Genomic DNA, 20487 nt, shown 5'->3' with positions numbered 1-20487 from the left:
AACAAACAAAATATTTTACGGAACTCTATGCCAAAATACCATCCCTATCAAAGAGAGATTCCAGTCTAAGACGAATGCTTGAAAAGCAGGTGAACAACATGGACTTGTGAAGAGGAGCAGCGAGAAAAAAATAGGAGTAGGATGCCTGTGTGTCGTAGCAGAACCAGTGATTCTGTGATTCTGTGAATAGAGTAGCAAAACTGGACAAAAGAGGGAGCAAAGACAGAGACCATTGCAAGGGGAAGCAAAGGCTGATGTCTCCAAATGAAGTAGGATCCTAATGAGGTAGGAGGAGTGACGTGTGTGCTGGAGGTTCTTTTAGGTGAGGCCACATAGCATATATGGAGAAATGGGAGCAGAAGAAGAATGCTAAGAAAGGTATTATGTAGACAAAGCCATTGGCAGGTTTTCTAGGAGGCGCCACTGCATAGACGCCTGCTCCTCACTCTGAGAAGTCTTCTGGTGGGAGGCAGAGCAGAGGAAATATCTGTCTTGCTAAACAATAAGGCAAGAATGGAAAAATGTGCACTCCAGAAGTTCTGTGACAAAGGGGCCTCATGGTCTCTGGGTTATTTCTAGAGTAGCAGAAATCTACAGGGCTAGAAATTATGATAGAACTTCTTTTGTAATTGCTGGGGAAACATCCCACCCACTTGTTGTCCCCAGAGGATATTCTGGATTCAAGGCTGGCAATCCACACTGAATAGCATCTCTGAATAACTTGTTTTGCATGAATAGCCACCTGGCATCCCTGGAGGTACTGACGATAGGGTAATTCAGCAGAAGAGAAAGGGGTAGATGTGGGTGGTGTCCATGTAATCTCTCTGAAGAACATCTACCTTAGATATGCCAGGTTCCATGTCTTGAGATAGTAGAAGGAAAGTGGGAACTGACATTCCTTGCTGGGCCTCTGAAGGCCACAAAGTGCAATATTGGAAATTTGGACTTGGAAGTTCTCTGAGCTCACTAGTCTTCTTTGAACCTGTAAATGTTGTATCACTTCCAGACCTTTGTAAAACAGATTTCAGGGTTCACTTGACCAACCACACACAGGCCATGCCTGGCAGGATTAGCACAGTGTTAGTTTTCACCTTCTTTAAAATATGGAACAAATAGTTCATTTATTGAGCAAACAAGCAAACTGTTTTCTTTTGGCTGTTTCTCCTGCTGCCTGATGAAGCTCATCTGTGGTGAAATAAATATTAGACATAAATCCCAATAGAAGAAAACACATCTTTTCTTAATAATCCTGCACATTTAGTCAAATTATTTAAATGGTTCCAGATGCTTGATCTGTTGCTAATTTGTTCATTCTTATTTGGACATAAATGAAATTGCTTTATTTCTGAATGCATGATTCCTATAGTCTTAGTTCTATTATAATCCTATAGCTTCAGTTAAGCAAACTACAAACTACAAACATGAAAAAAACCGGCATTGATGCATTTCAAGCAGTAGGTGATGCAGTTATAATACCTCCATCTCTTTGCAGTTGGTGAATTTTGCACAGTGCCAGTCCCATGAGCTATGTAAACTGGTAGTAATGCAATTTCACAAAAAAAAGGAAAGTAAGAGCGCGGGTAAAATGTATCTCCTCAGGGAGATACTTCAGGGAACTTGAATTACTTGTAGTAGATTCAGTTTTAGTTGTCAGATGTATCTGGGCAAGAATACTGCATTGTCTTGCATAAGAGGATCAGAAAACAAGCTCCCAATGTTGGAAATAATACATTTCCAACCTGAAACCATACTCCACTAATTAAACTCACTAACTTGCATATTTGTGTGTGCATATTTAGTTTGTGGGGCGTGATGTGGAGGCTTCGTGTTCATAAACCCTCTAGGTGAACATCATCTCCTTCGGCATCTGTCCTATGGTTCCTGAGGGATCATGGACTAGTGAAAAACGATGGGTTGAAGGGAGAATTCAGCTTCCTCAGACAAAGAAGGAGGGGAAGCCTTCTCAGCAAACATGATTCCTAAAGCAGGAGCTGACGTCTGAGACATCAGACATTTATTTCCTTTATTCTGTCAGCCAATGCCAGATAGCAAAGTTTTGTGATCTTGCTGATGTGGATGGACTGTAGCTTGTTGGACTGATATTACTCAGTCTGTACCTCTGGCTAGTCATGGTTGTGTTTAGAACATGTAGTTCTGAGGCCCCTGAGCGATCATTTCATTATAGAGGTGTCCAGGTTGCAGGACTTCATGACTTAGCATTTCTGGGTTTTGGCCTGATATCAAGTGACAGGATGCCATTGGTGCAGAATCTTGGCTTATTGGAAGGCATAATTGCTTGCCTGTAAGGTCCACAGATCAGGTCTCCTTGCTTTGTCTGTTGGTGTCAAGGACACAAGTTTTATATCACTTGACTCAGGAAGCCACACTTCTCAGTTGGAAGCCAAGGGACAGGCCACTGTTGGATCTGCTACTTACGTCATGTGAAGATAGAAGATTTTGCTGGGAATGTGTGGGTTAGCAGCTCTGTCGGGTTGCCTGGCTATGGACAAGTGAAACTAGCTTTGTGAGGTGCTCTCTCAGCTTGTCTCCCTAGCTCCTTGGCTTTGTGTCAAGGCACTGGCTGCTCTAAAGCCATTGGTCTGTTATATCTAAATTTCCTGGTTATATTCTGGGTATAGATTTCTGTGAGGTAATCATCATATCATAAATACCTTCTTTCATTTAATAAGGAGCATGTCCTCAGTGGCCAGTGTTCTCCTGAAATGGTGTTAAGATTGTTGTATTGGCTCAAATGAGTTAATGTGTGGATTCACGCTGAGAGAATAACTTATTTTTGTGGATAGTACCTCTGCTCACATCCTACCAGGAACCGCTGGTAACGACTTCAATTTTTAATTTATCTTACTGGCAATTTGAGAAAAATACATGAGATTTATCAGCATTTGATATTTTTCAGAAGAACAAGAAAAAGAAATAGAAGAAGTTATCAGTAGTTTAAATGAGTTTATGACCACAGAGGTCATAGGCATCACAGGGAAAAAAATGCAGGAATTAAGCTTAGAAGGGAACCCATGAGGATGTCTAGTTCCCTCATTGTGCTCCAAAGCAGGACCAGCTATACCCAGTGTCATGTTTGCCAGATGTTTCTTTCACCTGTTCTTAAAAGTCTTCAATAATGAAGATGCCACAGCCTCCTTAGGGAACTTGTCCCAGACCTTACCCAAGCCTGTTTGAAGGACTGAAGGATTTACCGTTCCAAGGATTTTCTTCATGTCCAGTCTAAGTCATCCTGGTAGTAATTTAAGCCCCTACTTACTTTTTACCTGTATCAGCAATAGACATGAAGACTGTTAATCTATTTCCTTTACATAAATTTATTTTAAAATACGCTTTTGCTTTAATTTTGATGTAATTTGATTTCCTATATTCCCCAAGTTATAGAATTTCACTAAATGAATCCTGCAACAAATCCGTAACAACTGATCAAACTAAAACAAATAGAAGCTATAGAAAAGCATATGGGATTGATTTTAAAACTGCAAATAATGGAGCATTCCTCAGTATTTCTAGATTCCAAAGATCTTTTTCCCTCCTTCCCTTGTCTCTGCAGGTGTACCAGTGAACAATGCATGTTCTATCAAGGGTGAAAAACAAACATGCCCTTTGCTTTTTGAAAGAGGTCAGGCACGTAGAATGGAACACGAGTGTGAGGTCTCTACACAAGTTCTCTCTGCCCCTGTACTGTCTTTCATCCCATTAACTCATGGTTGAATGGGGAGATCAGGGATTGACTCCTACACAATGAGGCGATTTGGGGAGACTGTTTATTCTGGTATTATTTTGTCTCATTGGGGAACATGACTGTTTTGTGTGTGTAATGATAATATGAAACTCTGACATTTCAGCAGATGCCTGACAGAGGTCTGGTTGCCCAAATCACAGGCCAGTTAACTGAAGCTTTGTCCAAAGACAGCAATGTATGTGGCCTAGGCCATATCTGTCACCTTCATTTCAGCCACATATCATACGCTAGTTAGAGGAATGGGACATGTAATAGAAGCCTTTATATCAGATTTGTGTCAGCAGAGGATTCCCAACAAATCCCTGCAATTTTCTTTTGGACAGAGTCTACCTTGAAAGTCTTCCAGCAGTCCAGTGCAAAGCAGTTGCAGCAAATGAGAGGATCAGTCTGCATATTTCTGGGAATTTTTGAGGAAATACTACATCAGTGACTTCACACTGAAAGCTGTTTTCCAGAAGAAACTCTTTTTCTTAACTCTTGTTGAAATTTGGTTATAACATAGGGTTTAGATTGGGAGTTGGTTATAACATAGGGTTAAGATTCCATATCACTGCAATGCTTTGTGGTCTTTGGCATGTAGTCTGGACAGCATCAGAATAAGAAGAGATGTAGATAAGCATTGTTTACATGGCAGTGTTACATTCTTCTACGCTCTACAGTAGGAGCTCTGAGTCTTCTGCAGAGGAGAGTGCAGTGGGTGGTGATGCCCCAGTACTCTGAAACCACAGAAGGTGCATGGCAATAAAATGCTGCAGAAGAGACCTCCTTTGTAGCCTTGCCTCTGATTGGAAGATATCTATTTCTCCTAAGTATTTCTTTCCCTGTTCTGTGAGAACATTTAGCTAAATGACCTAGTTGATGAATAATTTTAGTAACAGGACCTCGTCCAATTTCTGTGACAGCACCAGAAGTTCAGAAAATCTTCAGCTTCGTATGGGGACTTTGAGCACGTCTCTGAGAGGAAATGGAGCATCCCAAATCACCCTATTCTACTCATGACACTTTCCAGAGGTCCTCTCAGTGGCCTCATATCCAGTCATCTTGGGGATCCTTTCTCTAGTTCTAGAAATAGCACAGGTAGGGTCGGCTCAGGTCTCTGCTCACTCAATGGCGTTTATGTACCCATACTATTCTTGCTCTCTCATGTGTGTAAACAACTGCCATAAATACAGTCTCGTGCCTTGCTGTATGTGAATGGTAGAAGTTTTTTTAACCCAATGCATTAGAGGCCTGATTTTTTTTTGCATGTCATTCACTTAGTTCACTCTGTGGAATTTAAGTGTTCTGAATTTACTCCCATGCAGAATGTGCATGCTTTTAACATTCCTCTCTTCACTATCTGTGAGGATGACCCAAGTATAAATCACCACCATTTCCATTGTCTCCGGATTCATTTTCATGCAGGAACTCATTGCTCTCCAAGAATCTATTTAATACCACTTTTTTCTTTGCTGAACATTATTGCTGTTTCTGATTATTTTCTTAGTTGTATCAACCTTAATTTGACCTACTTGAATCTCATTGTATTACATGCTTGTATTTCTGACTTCTTAACAGCCTGGTATTTAAGTCTCTGTCCTCTTCACCATTCACAACCTCTCCTAATTTAGTATCATCTGCAAATTCAATTGCTGTGACTTTCAGAGTCATTTCTATATTAAATATAGGACAAACAGTATACTGATCTCTGAATAGATACTATATCAGTTTCATGTATAGATTGCAACTATTTCCAACATTTTTCTGGTATGGGACTACAGAAATTTATTTTGTTGATATACCTACTCCATTTTTGTTAACGACAGGAAAGAATCAGACAAGCATTTTCAAGAGAATGAAATGTGAAACATTGATTCCCACTATTTCCAGTTTTGCCAACTTGTTTTATATTAAATCCAACTGGGGCATTTCAAGGCAACTTTCAATAGATCTACATTTTACTGCCAACTACCAACACAACTATTTCTTAAAAAAAAAAAAAAAGGTGAATGATCTAGGATGCTGGTGGGAAGGAGCTCCCTGAAGATCTTTGTGTGTTTTCTATACAGTTTTAGCACATATATGCAACTTGAATAAATATTACCTAATTCAGCCTAGTGTATGGGTAGTTACTATTTCCCTGTTTGGAAATCAGAAAGGATTTGGACTTAGAGTGCTAGGAACTTTTGTTATATTTATATATGGGAGACCTAAACAACTTTCTATGAAGTTGTTGTTGGAAAAGCCGTTAAGATGTGCTTGTCAGTCAACTTCAGTCTAATATGTCTACTCCCTTGTGTTGAAAGAAAAAAACAAAAAACCAAACCACCGAAAAATCAAGTGGCCAGGCATTAGGATTTGGTGGCTTGAAACTCCAGCTTTGGCAGCACTGAGAAGTATTGTACTTCATGAGAAGTGACTGCCAATTTTATAATGTGAAAAAGGGATATAATTTACAAAAATAAATTTATCATTGAATTTACATTTTGGAAAAATGAAAATTGATACAAACACTGATGGTTGTAATTCCCTGAAATCACAGCTCTCAAAAGTCTAAAGATAATGCTAATAGTACCATAATGTATGTCTCTCATTACTCTTCCAACTCCATTAATCTCTAATATTTCTATCTTTGCCTTCCAGTGTTTCATTTACATCTTTTTCTTACTATTCTGTATTCTTCCACTCTTCTATTGGGTTTTGGAGGGAGGATGTGTTTGTGCGTGAGGGTGTGAAGATATGGAGCTGTTGGTTTTGGAACAGTCCTTGTTCATTTTGTGTGCTCATGGTGTGGTGATGCATACCTAGTATTGGTTAAAGAGATAATGCAGAAATGGTACACCCATAAATTTCACTGTCTGACTTCAAACAGTCGGGTAGAATGGCAGAGTGGAAGAAAGCACACGGACAGGACTCTTGTACTTCTGAAATGTGTCCTTTTTGGAGATGTGGAGAGAGCTGGAGGCTGCTTTGCTCTTGTACATCTCCCCATCCTTCCAATCTTCCATTTGCCGACTGTTTACCCAGAACTCTTCTCTGCACGTCACCTATATATTATTGGCAAAAGTTTGCCTTTGTAGATTGTTTTCTGCAACTGAGTGTCATTTTTTACAGCATATTCAAAAGTTAGAATACAAACTTAATTAACATTTTACAGATGGTAATACTCTGGAGTCAGGGAAAGAATCTGACATAGCCACATCCCCTTTTAATTCTTTCCCAGCTTCTCAAACATTTAATTACCAACTTAAAAATATTACTAAAATTTACACCACTCTGCTGTTGGTGTGATCATTCACAGTTTGTGTAAGCTAAATCTGAAACTGCAACCAAAGGAAACTGATAATGTGTTACATGCCTTTTTCTCCCACTTCGTGTGGGGATAAGTAACTTCACATGGTATAAGACAATGGAGAATCTGGGTTTAAGTGTGAGATGCCAAAGCCCTGGGGTGAGATTCTGCTTTATTTAAGTCACTGGGAATTTTGTGATTGATTTCACAGGAGCAAGAATTTCAGCCTAGATTCTTCAAGCTAGGACACTGGCCCAGAGCTGGGCCAGATAAGCTTTAAGAAGGCATAGAAAGGACATCTTTCCTTGGAGTCTAGCACTAAATGCATCTCATCCAGAATTGTAATCATATGCTCAGTTAAATTTTTTAATTGTGTTCCCTTCACATTAAGGGAACTAATACATGCAGTTTAGAAAAGTAACAAGACTATTAAATGTTGCTAAGAGACTCCCACATAAAGAATTGTAATTTGAGCTTTGCAAATTGCAAAATTGCCAACTGGCTTAGTTCCACTGGGCCCAAGTTGCTTATATTAAAGTGTATAATGGTGGCTGAATGAGTGAGTTTATAGATAAATTTCAGGTAAACTGTTATCTGTCTGAGGCAAATAGACTTGAAGTTACAAAAGATAACATAATTTTGGGCCTTTTTATATTCTAAGGAGAGATACTGCAAGTCATTGGGTGTCTGATTGTGTAACTGTCACCTTTTAAAAGGACTTAAACAGAGAATATAGTCCTATACTTACAGAAAGAAACTTTTAAAATCACTGCCAGTATTAAAATCGTACCAAATTATGGGAACTAGTAAAAGGTCTTTTTTTTTTTTTTTTTTTTTCTGAAAAATTATACTGGATAAATTGTTTTAAAATGTGCTGTGTTTATTATTCCATTAGCTTCTCCATCGAATGTTCACAGTTTACATGAGAAAGTGTGAAACCGGATTAACTATTAGAGTAAGGATGCTCTGGATTTCAGAGTACAAAGTGGTTGAAAATCCATTTAACTCCAGGACAATGTAAGGTAGTGAGTATTGCTGATAATTTTTACTAAAGCCACTCTTTGCAATTCACCTTGTTCTCCCTTTGGTTGACCAATATCAAAGCATATTAAATTGCTCTAATCATGCAAATTAAAGTAGGCACATGTCTGGCTCAGAATCTGTTTCCCTTATGCATGACTATATTTATGTAAGCATATTTTAAAGCCATGCTTGGCATTTCATTACCCTCTTTGAGAAAGTTCAGAAGTTACACTAAAAAATAAAAATTTAGCATGTGACAGGATATCCCTTCGTGCCATGAACTTAATTTCTGGCATTCCACTACCGTCTTCTCTATTACGACAAACCTGTGTACCACTGTCAGTCAGTTGCTCTGGAAATCCCACCAGATGTCTAAGTGTATTTATACATCTGGCCCTTTGCCTTCTCAGGATCAGACTTACTACGATTTATTAATCATCTACAAAGAGCATTGATAAACAATGAATATTTATGACTACAGATGTAACCCTATTGTTTGTGTAAATTATAGTGTTTTTCTGGTAATGTTCTGAATGGCTTCAAGTTTACATAAATAATTCATACTTGTAAAGCCATATGTTAAACTGTCATTGTAAAAAAAGAAGTGCTGCCAGTTTTCACTTGAACCATATGTAAATATCAAGAAGTTGATTTTAAACCGTGGTATAAAGACTAAGCACCTTAATGCCTTTTATGCAGTAACGATTGCAATATGCTACAATGCACTAGATGCGTTAAGATGAGTATCAAAGGCAAAATAAGTTTTAAATACAGCAGAGAAAAGAACCATTTTTGTTTCTCAATAAAATACAGGGTATTAAATTAACCAAGTCTAGCTTTACGAATTTAAATTACACTGATAGTAGACCTCCAGCCTTTGCCATTACTTCTAAGTGAACGAAGCAACTTGAAATACTTCCCTGAAACTATTGCAAGGAGCATTAATTTTTTATCTTTGAAATGAATTTTCAGTAACATTTTCATATGTGTATGTGATTTTTGAGATCGTCTGACCCTACCTGTCTACATACCCTACAGCTAATAGTTACCTCCTGATATAGTCTAGGTTCATGCTGTTGCTACAGGGGGAAAGTTAATAAGAAATCTAGTTGTCATGTTGCAGCTTACCCTTATTCCAACAATGCAGGCCACATTCACCATGCCTTGGAGAACTTTGATAATGGATTTCATCTCTGTATTGAAGCGCATAGCTCGGTTCTAATGTAATAATCAGAGCTAGTTTTTATCCAGGTTTTGTTTGCATGCATGTGATATACACACATGCATTTTAGCACGTGTGTGCATACATATATCCCAAGTAGTACATATACATACACATGTATACTTTGAGAAAGTTCAGAATAATGTTAAGACTGATAAGGACTAGAAAGTACTTGGATTAGCGGATCCCTTCCTCCGTTCTGCCAGCACCTCTGTCGACAGAGAAGACGCTGATGTCTTCATTTCCACCAGACTTCCTTGTGCTCCATGCCTGGTAGTATGACCCTCACCTAACACAGTAATCATCGCATCATCTACCTGGTCCTGTGGAAGGGATGTGCTTGTGTGTGTCTTGAGGCACAGGGGTTGGCTACTCCCACATGCTTTCATAAGCCTTGCTATGTGAAAGGCCGAGTGAGCGGCCCGTGTCAGGGCTGTAGCCTGTAAGAAATTTGTTTCCAATCACATTGCAGGGGAAGAAACGCAGCTGTGGGGTTGACTGATTGTTCCCATTCTGAGTGAGCGGTCTAAGCTGGCAGAAAAGCCAAGAGGTGGCCTGATCACAGTTTGTAAGAACCTACAGCCAAAATGAAAAATCTGCCAGTAGATGCTCTTAACTGACAAAGTTGGAGTTAAATGCCAAGGCTGGAAGATGCAGACAGGCAAATTCAGCTTGGAAGTAAGCCATACATTTTCAACAGCTAGGAAAATTAGCAATTGGAATGACCTAATAAGGCTTGTGACTGACTGTTCATGACAGAAATGCTCAAGCTGTGATTAGACATTTCTCTAAAAAAAAAAAAAAAGTTAGTTAAAACACATTTATTATCCTTATAGCAAAAATCATCTCAAGGAAGTTCTGTGGTTACAAAAGAGACCAAGACTGGATGGTTAACAATAATGTTGCTTAGCCTTAAATTCTATTAATTTCCCATAATTAGTATTGAGCCTTGCACACACTTCTCATAGCTCACAATTCTGCATTGCTTCTGCAAATGATTTAGAATCTGTCCGTTAAGCTCCACTGAAACCTGTCGGAGTGTCTGTGCTATTCTGCATGTTTCAAAGACAGAAAAAAAGTTTTTAATTAAAAATTTTGCAGTCCTTCAGCCGGCTCCAAATGAGTCTTGGCAGTTCATTTTCCATGTGCAAGCTTGAAACAGAACATTGCTCACAAAACAGAGCCATCTCTACTGTTAAAATGGCCTTACTGCTTTCTAAGTGAGAAGAACAGAAAGTGTTGTTCTTTCTGTTAATAGGTCTTAAAACAAAAGCTCTTCCAGCTTCTGTGGGAGTGTGAAGGTAGAACTCCTAGGGGCAGATTTAGACTGGAATAGACACAGGCATGGGCAGATGCCCAGGGCAGCAGCAGTTTTGTCTTTCCTCTCAGAAGTTTGAAGGCCAGTGGTCCCTAAAAGAGGCTGGAACAGACCCATTAATTTATCCAGAGTTTCTTAGCTGTAATTACCACTGTAGGTCAGTGCAAGATCCCATAAACACTGGTGTGCCCTGATTATGCTTCCCTTTGTGTTGCCACCCTGGAATCTACTGTCTTCCAAAACTGCCTGTACTGAAGGCTTTTTCTGGCTCTTAACTTCTTTTAACCTCCAAATAGCGCCGAACCATCCCTTTCTCTTTGCCTTTATCTTATTCCATGCCCAAAGTAAAATTATAGGGACCTTTTATTCCAGAAGCAGCTCATTTCATTCCTTGTCTTGACCCTGCAATATATGTGCAGTATTTTGGGTGTTACGCAAAAAAGCAGGGCTGTATTTGATACACAATTTTTATTTCTAGATGCTCATTTTACAGCACAGTTTTTACACGATTTAAAGCTTTTCTTTCTACTAAGAAAACTGCAGTTATAAAAACAACATTATTTGTTTGATGCTTTCTGGGCATACTTAGAGATGAACTTCTGGATTTTGTAATTGGAAATAAAATTTTACGCTTTTTGCTGTTGCAAGCTGTGCAAGATCTTAGGAAGCCAAGGGAGAGAGAGTTCCTGGATTCTTTTCTTCCCTGAGCATCTTTTACTAAGTTCCAGTCAATTACTGCAACTCTGTGAAAGTCCAGTGAAGTCATTGGGGTTGCCCAGGTGCAACCACACTGAAAAGCCTGAACTTCAGAACTGAAGTTGCGAAACAGGATGCAGAAGAGATAAAGTATGTTGCTTTACTCCCCGAGTGCAGGTTGAGCTGGCATGACTGATAGTTAGAAACACCTGCTTTGAGGAGGTGTTCTCTTGTGGGAAAATATAAATGACTGAAATACTTGTGATCTGAGCAAACTGGCTGTGGTTTAATTCACAGAGAAACATAGAACTGTTTGCCCAAAGTCGCTTGGTGCTGTCCAAGTGCAGTATATCTCCAGGCTTCCACAGCTGAGAGGCCCACCTGAGGATGCTGCACATGTTGGATCTTTGCCATGTTAGGTAACTCATAGGGAAATAAACCATCCAGGAAAACCTAGATGGTGCTTAATGGTTTTGTTTTTTTTTTTCTCCTTTCTGATTTTGTTTAAATTATTTTTTGTTTTCTAATAGAAAAGAGTTGTTTTCCTACAAGGAACATAAGCAACATCACCTTAAACATTAGAACAGGAATGCAACTACAGAACCAAATTTTTCTTCCTCTAATAAAATTGTATTGTATTTAAAGAACCTGAAACAAAGATTTTAAAATATGACTTTTAGTATATCTTGTTCACCCTGAAAGTATAATCTCTATTGTGAGGTTTTCTGATTGTTTATAAGTATTTCCCCACAATACAATTTCTCTTGGGGAATATCCCATAGTGTAACATATCTGTCATTGAGAATGTTCTTCAGATGATCAGTGTCATTTAGTCACGTCAGTGAATGCATACACCTCTTGGACTGCTCCAAATAGATTGCTTATTTGTTTGGCTGAATTTTCATTAACCTTCAGGAAAGCTTTTCTGCCCTTGTCTAAAATCCAGGCAATGTCCTGTAATGCATGTTATTGATTAGAATGGGGTATCCTATGAGAAATCTATGAATGAATTCCATGAACTTAGAATAAACCACATTTGCTGTAGTATGCAAGTGTAATATTTGATCGCAGACAAGGTGTTCTTGATACCTCACAGTACAGTCTTTTAGCGGCTAGATGGCACTATTGCCAGACAGTAGAATCAGGTGTGATGTAGAATACCAAATGAATTTACAGATTCGGTTTTCTTAGCAAGAGCTGAGACAAAGTATCTTTCTACTGCCTACTGTATTGATTTAAGTTGCAGGAGTTGCTACTGTAGTTTGTGCCAGTCATGCTGTCTAAATAACTGAGTAATATTTTCATCCAGCTTTTTCATTCTCCTCATAATGGCATAGCAACTCGGGCATGCTGTTCAGATCTCCCTTTGGGTAAGAGTTATAGAGAATGAAAGACTCATGGCAAAGTCACCTAAGGTTAAAGGAATCACAGAATCACAGAATGACAGAATGGTCGGGGTTGGAAGGGACCTTCAGAGATCATCTACTCCAACCCCCCTGCCAAAGCAGGTTCACCTGGAGCAGGTTGCACAGGATCGTGTCCAGGTGGGGTTTGAATGTCTCCAGAGGAGACTCCACAACCTCTCGGGGTAGCCTGTTCCAGTGCTCTGTCACCCTCAAAGTTAAGAAGTTTTTCCTCATGTTGAGATGGAACTTCCTGCATTCCAGTTTGTGTCCATTGCTTCTTGTCCTGTTCCTGGGCACCACTGAAAAAAGTCTGGCCCTATCCTCTTGACACCCACCCATTAGATATTTATAAGCATTGATAAGATTCCCTCTCCGTCTTCTCTAAGCTAAACAGACCCAAGTCTTTCAGCCTTCCTTCATATAAGAGATGCTCCCATCCCCTGATCATCTTCATAGCCCTCCGCTGGACTATCTCCAGTAGTTCCTTGTCTTTCTTGAACTGGGGAGCCCAGAACTAAACACAGTACTCCAGATATGCTCTCACCAGGGCAGAGTACAGGGGGAGGAAGACCTCCCTCGACCTGCTGGCCACACGCTTTTTAATGTACCCCAGGAGACCACTGGTCTTCTTGGCCACAAGGGTACATTGCTGCCTCATGGTCAGCTTGTCCACCAGGACTCCAGGGTCTCTGTACAGAGCTGATTTCCAGCTTTGCAGCCCCTAACTTGTACTGGTGTATGGGGTTATTCCTCCTTAGGGGAAGGACCCTACATCAGCCTTTGTTGAACTTCATTAGATTCCTCTCCACCCAACTCTCTAGCCTGTACAGGTCTCACTGAATGGCAGCACAGCCTTCTGGTGTGTCAGCCGCTCCTCCCAGTTTTGTATCCTCAGCAAACTTGCTGAGGGTACAGTCTGCGCCCTCATCCAGGTCACTGACGAATATATTGAACAAGACTGGACACAGTATTGACCCCTGGGGAACACCACTAGTTACTGGCTTCCACCTAGACTCTGCACCACTGATTACAACCTTCTGAGCTCTGCCACTCAGCCAACCTCACTGTCCACTCATCTAACCTGCTATCCCTAAGCTTTCCTATGAGGATGTTATGGGAGACAACGTCAAAATCCTTGCTGAAGTCAAGGTAGACAACATCCACCCAGCCAGTCGTGCCATCATAGAAGGCTATCAGACTGGTCAAGCATGTTTTCCCCTTGGTGAATCCATGCTGACTACTCCTGTTGACCTTCTTTTCCTCTACATGCTTAGAGATGACATCCAGGATGAGCTGTTCCATCACCTTTCCAGGGATGAAGGTGAGATGACCAGCCTGTAGTTTCCTGGGTCCTCCTTCTTGCCCTTTTTGAAGACTGAAGTGACATTGGATTTCCTCCAGTCTTCAGGCACCTCTCCTGTTCTCCATGACTTTTCAAAGTTAATGGAGTGACAGAGAGCATCTTAGCAATAACATCTGCTGACTATGTCAGCATTTGTGGGTGAATCCCATCAGGGCCCATGGATCTGTGAGTGTCAAATTTACCTAAATGATCTCTAGCCTGATCCTCCATGATGGAGGGAGAGTCCTCCTTTCTCCAGACTTTTTGTCTTACCTCCAGGTTCTGTGATTCCTGGGGGCTGGCGTTAGCAGTAAAGACTGAAGCAAAGGCGGCATTCAGTACCTCCAACTTCTCTGTATCCTCTGTCACCAGGGCACCCATTTCATCCAGCAGCTGGCCCACATTTTTCCTAGTCTTCCTTTTGCTACTGATGTACTTGAAGAAGCCCTTCTTCTTGTCCTTGGCATCTCTTGCCAGATTTAATTCCATGCCTTAGCCTTTCTTGTTGTGTCTCTGCATACTCTGACAACGTTCCTATACTCCTCCCAAGTGGCCGGTGCCTATTTCCACATTCTGTAAACTTCCTTCTTCCAATTGAGTTTTTCCAGAAGCTCCCTGCTCATCCATGCAGGTCTCCTGCCTCTTTTGCTTGATTTCTTACTCATAAGGATGCACTAATCTCAAGCTTGAATATTAACCAGCTCTCTTGGACCACCCCCTACTTTCTGGAGCCCGAACCCATGGGATTCTTCCAAGTAGGCCTTTGAAGAGGCTGAAGTTAACTCTCCTGAAGTCCAGGGTTGTAATTCTACTTTTTTGCTCTGCTTCTTCCACACAGATCCTGAACTCCACCATCTCATGGCCATGGCAGCCAAAGCTGCCCCCAACTTTCACATCCCCAACTAGCTGTTTGTTAGTTAGTAAAAACTCCAGCAGCACAACTCTCCCCATTGGCTCCTTCACCACCTGTGTCAAAAAATTGTCATCAGTACTCTGCAGGCCTGTCTGTGTTGCCTTTCCACCAAATATCAGGGTGGTTGAAAGCCCCCATGGGAACCAGGGCCTGTGATTGTGGGGCATGAAAGCCCATGGAAGCACGTGCATGAAAGAGAAAGCTGACTAGATGTCATACTGACCTTCCTTATTTTATCCACTTGTCCTTTCTCATGCACCTCCTCTCTCCTCTTCCTGATTACCCCCTTTGTGTCCTTCATTGCAAGAAGAGACTGGGAAAGCACTGCCAGAGTGTCTGTCATTCCACTGAGTTCCATCCAACCTGCATTTCCTTTTTCAGTGTTCAAAAGAAAAGGTGATTTTCCTTATGCTGTTGCACCAACACCACAGATGTACCAGGTTCCGGTGTCCCAGCACTGGCAGCAGTGGCTGCAGGGATGGCTTCCGTGAGGAGAGACTGACACCACTCCAATAGACCCACCGCAGGGCACAGCTGAGGCCCTCAGCAAGATGGTGATACCTCTGGGAAAGTGTGTGTAAGAAAGGGTAAAAAGCTGGCCAGCAGTGAGGAGGGAGGGGAAAAAAGTGTGAGAAACAGCACCAGGTGAGAGCAGGAGGAGGGGAGATGCTCCAGCTGTCTGAGCAGAAGTTCCCCTGCAGCACCTGGAGAGATCATGGTAGAGCAAGTATTTCCCTGAAGCCTGTGGAGAGAACCACCATGGAGCAGACACCCACAATGTTGCCCATGGGGGATCCTATGCTGGAGTGGGTGGATATTTCCTGAAAAAACTTTGTCCTGTGGAGAGCCCACACTGGAGCAGGTTTATCCTGAAGGACTTCAGGAATGGAGAGTGGCAGAGAGGAGCTGTTATGAACTGACCCCGTAACCCACCGTTCCCCATCCCACTTCGCTGCTTGGTGGGGGAAGTAGAGGAGTTGGGAATGAAGGACTGAACTTGGCCCTTGGAAGAAGTTGGGAGAGGGGTGAAGTAGAAGGATTTTTAGTTTTGTTTATATTTCTCACCATCCAAATCTATTTTAAATAACAATAAATTAAAATTATTTTCCACAAGTTAAGTCTGGTTTGCCTGTGATGGTAGTTGGTAAGTCACCTTCCTATATTTATCAAAGCCCATGAGCTTTTTCATCTTATTTTCTCCCCTTATATTGTTGGGGAGAAGCAATGAGACAGTGGTTGGGTGTGCGTCTGGCAGCTGGCGAAGGTCAACCTACTACAAGAGAAAGTGCTATTTTTGTACTGGTCAGCAAGGTAATATCTTTGGGAGACAGTCCATATTTCATTTAGTTATTCCCAGTAATAAATTGATATTTTAAGAATCAGTTATGCTTCTAAATCTTTATTCCAGGAACTTATTTTATTGAATTCATCAGGCACAAAGTGCTCTTGTAAAGCAATAATTTATGTAAAACAAGTATTTAGGTTCTAAACCTAGGGCTTCCAAAATGACTGGTGATGCTAGATGCCTCTGCATTCTTAATGCACATGCTGAGATTAAAGAGAGCAAACACTCTAATAACTGCAGTCCTTAAACTCTCCTGAAGTTGGGACCCTTAAATGGATTAATCCTAATGTCTCTTAATGCCTAAAAATGTAGGCTTAGGCACACCTTAGCCTCTGATATACATCTCTAAAAGTATATGTCAATCACTGCTCAATTTCCCTAGTTTTTCTTCTTCTTTCCTCTAACTATCCATTCTATTTTACTAAAGGAAAAAAAAATAAGAAGTGGGGCAAACAGGGCAAATAGTTATTTTGGCTATTTCATTTTAATAATGGACAACTGATTCAAATTTCTCAATTTTGTAAATTGCTGAGAAGTTATCAGGAGTCTTCCAGGATGTGATTTTTTTCTTGACTTGGAAAGCCAGCAGATCATGTCAGAATCCTGGCTGTCATTTCAAAAAGTCCTACACCACCAGAAATATTGAACAAAAAAACAAAACCCAAAACATGAAAAACCTTAGTCACTTTGACATTTATGATTTGGAGACCATATTTCATGATACATGAAAGTTTGATTTTGGTATTATGATTTCTTATTTTCCAAAGTTCCTACTGCTAGTGAGATTTTTAAAGTCATTTTCTTGGTGAGTTTTGCCTCTTCGTGGCCTTTTTGTATAAATAAGAATTTCCACCTCAGTATAGTTATAAAAGATTTTCTTCTTTCCTTTAACCACTTAGCATTAACTCATTCTGCTGTTTTACTTGTTTAGTGTTCTTCCCCTAGTGAAATTGTTAGACATGGTGTCCTTCAGGCCTTCTTGGAGTATAATCACTTAGACCTTCTTTATGTCCTGTGTAATTGCTGAGTGGTAAAAGCCAAAATTAAATGAAATGCATCTGTGCTTTCACAGAAATGCTTTTTGAAGTAGCCTTCCAACTAAATAAGGGATTCCATTTATGTACTGTATGGAGTATTTATGTAGTGCATACATTGGGCCAAATTATTTGTGCTTCTGCTTGGGTTTGCTATGACCCAGTCCTGCCAGCATTCTCCCAAAGGAAATGTGCTTAACTCGTCTGTTTGAACAGCTGAGCTGAAAAGAGGGGATGCTGAGAGCTACTGCTTTCCACAGTGTTTGAGGCACCACCACAATGGCAATGGATGTGTAGACAGGATCATGTCTTCAGTCTAATTCCACATCCCAGTAAATTCCACGAGAAAAAATCATTGCTGCATTTCTGCACTTGGAGTATACACTCTATTCCTAGTGTTACTTTGAGAAACCCTGTTACAAAGGCATAGTAGTCCCAGATTTTTATTTTTATCTGAGGACAATTGTGCCTTAGAAATGTTTTATTTGAAACCTTTGACCTGAATTCTAATCTGATTTAAATTCATTTAAATTCATAATAACTCTGGATTAACTCCAATGTAAGTGAAGTACTAGTCCATGGGATAGCAACGGTGGTTCACAGAAATGCAAACAGCAGCTGGCTCTGTGTCCTTAGTTAATTTGATTATATAGTTTTAGTTTAACTTAAACAAAGTAGTGACCTTATTGTTATTTTAAGAAACCTATTTTGAGAGGAGGGGATCATATTTCTCATATAAATCCATTTTTAAATATCTTCTTTAGAAGTATACGTTGCTAGAGATGAGGTTGGGTTTGTGTGGGGAGAGTAAAGGCGTACTATGTTTCACTGATCACAGTTGCTTTATATTATGCAGTGAAGAGAGAGATGCTGTTTGCACGTGAAGAAAACAAGGTTGGCAGCAGAGATCACAGAGGGGGCTTGTCTTTGTAGTTTCTCTCATCTATAGAACAAGTACCAGGAGGAGGATTGGGGTGTCTTTGTAAGAATGATCTTAGTGGCCGCATCTGGCTAAGGTAATCATTGGACAAAAAATCTGAGTTCAATGCTAGTAAGCATTCTTTTAACGTTTTCTGTCTTAAGCACTATTCTTCTGAAGTTTTACAAGAAACAGTTCAAAATAAACAGTTGCTTTGCCTAAATGTAAATTAAGGTGAATCTTGGGATTTTCTCCTGATATTATGAAATTTAGTAAAAGCTGAATACATTTTTTCAAATATTAAGATCATAGTTACATATGATATTTTTGCAGACAATTTCTATATGTTTTGTTTACCCTCTTACCTTCTTTTCTCTCAAATTAAAGTCTGCTTTAAAATATCAGTGTTCTAAATCTTATAATCACCTTTAAAGTTAACACAGGAGTAGGGGAATTGAGAACGTTTTTCAATAACAGATCTTACTAAGCCCAATACTTGCTATTGTACAGTTCTGTAATGTCTGCTGTTTCATCTTTGTGTTTTGTCACAGGATGAAAAGGAGAAGCTGACGTGGAGTGACCGTATGCCTGGATATGCAGCAAACTTTGGACTGATTTTATTTATGGTAATATAATCTGCATTTCTCCACATTTATTAGGTGTGAGAAACTTTGCAATGAGCATCTTGAGTGGAATCCTAAATTAGCATTGTCAAAGATCTAAAAATATGAAGAATGCTAGGTTTATAACCTACAGCTCATCAGAAATACACGTCCTGCTAGGAAGACTCGTAGAGCTCAATGCCTCCCTCCAGCTTTATTCTCTTTTACCAAAGGCTGCTTATGAGGGGGCTGTTGGCTGAATGACTTGCTGTAATGACAGCAGCTTGTTACTAGACGCTGTCTCTACCACATGGTTTCTGCTCCATCCTCCGTTATCTGATGAAGGGAAGCCTGCTGTGTATTTGCTTGTGTGCACAGTGTTGAGAATGCTCTGTCAGAATGACATTCAGAAGCCTTGAGCCTGCTGCGCAGGTGACATGCAGGTGGCATAAATATGTTGCTGAGAAATATTTGTCCAAGACACATTCAGGGATCGACTATACTGTAGTCAAGGAAGACCATGGTATACAATCCTCATTTGAGAACAAGAATAAGGTGTGCGGGTCAGCCAACTGTAAAGTGTGGACACCGCTGTCCTAGCAAAATTTCCAACAGACCATAAACACATCATCAAGCTGCTAGACTTTGTAAACAGCAATAGGAAAGCCTGGCTAATAAACCTTAAATTACACTTTCAAGGATCCCATTATCCCTCTGGTTACAGAAATTACTGAATGAAATATTCCGGTCTAAACCACAGGAGCATCTGACATGGGAAATTTACTTAGGAACTAAATAATTTAAAAATATCTACGTGCATTTCGAATTTACTGGAATTTGCATATACTGGAACAGATATGCTTTGAAGATTTTATTTCTTTTCCTGGCAATCAAAAATATTTTTATATTCACATTGAAGTCAAATGAATGTCTGCATTTTTATAAATATATGTGTTTATATTTATTAAGATATATGTATTGTATATTAAGTATATTTTCTGTACATATTGGGTGTGTCATTCATATATATACGTATGCACTTACAACACTTTGAGTGAGTTTATCATCCTAAGGCAATACCAAACATTTGCTTTTTAGTCAGAACCTCTAACCAACATCAGTTGTGACTTTGCTTAAAGCAGAGTATACTGAGTATGGCTAAGCACATAGCCCTAATTTAGCTTTTACAAGTAATTCTTTTGTAGACAAGGTGCTTACATGTGCTTTTGACTTTAACCATATGTTTAAATCTCCCCTAAGCTTGAGCTTAAAATGCTTTCCTGAGTCATAGCCTATGTATTACACTACCAGATTACTGTAGCATCTCAGAGAGATATATAAAGGTAAAACGTAAAGCTCCGATTCTTCAACTTCTGTTAGTGACTAGTGGAACTATGTTGGCTTTCACCATTTGGAGCAGTGGCCACATTGATTTTTTTAGAATACTTTGAGCATTAGTAAGATCTAAGCATCTTCAGGAGACAACTTAGAAACGCTGCATGAAATTCAAATCAGCTCTTGATGAAGGAGAGTGAGTTCTGCTTTCCCATGTGGAGATTACAATCTACTCTTCACTGTCCGTGATGTTTCTTTTTTTTTTTTTTTTTTCTGCTAGATTAGTTAAGCAGGGATT

The 20487-nt window shown here is 39.9% G+C and overlaps 1 protein-coding gene across 1 annotated transcript in view; it reads left to right on the top strand.

Annotated features, from left to right (window-relative positions):
- ANO2 (anoctamin 2) overlaps positions 1-20487 on the top strand; it is a 188200-nt gene that overhangs the window by 124834 nt on the left and 42879 nt on the right. The window contains exon 15 of the mRNA XM_074160491.1: positions 18804-18878. Coding sequence (XP_074016592.1) covers positions 18804-18878 — 75 coding nt within the window. The remainder of the gene's footprint in view (positions 1-18803; positions 18879-20487) is intronic.

The sequence above is a fragment of the Numenius arquata genome, chromosome 1 (genome assembly GCF_964106895.1).
Source record: "Numenius arquata chromosome 1, bNumArq3.hap1.1, whole genome shotgun sequence".
In the NCBI taxonomy this organism is placed as follows: Eukaryota; Metazoa; Chordata; class Aves; order Charadriiformes; family Scolopacidae; genus Numenius; species Numenius arquata.
The sequence above is the reverse complement of the archived record's forward strand: the minus strand, read 5'-3'. Positions and strand labels throughout refer to the sequence as shown.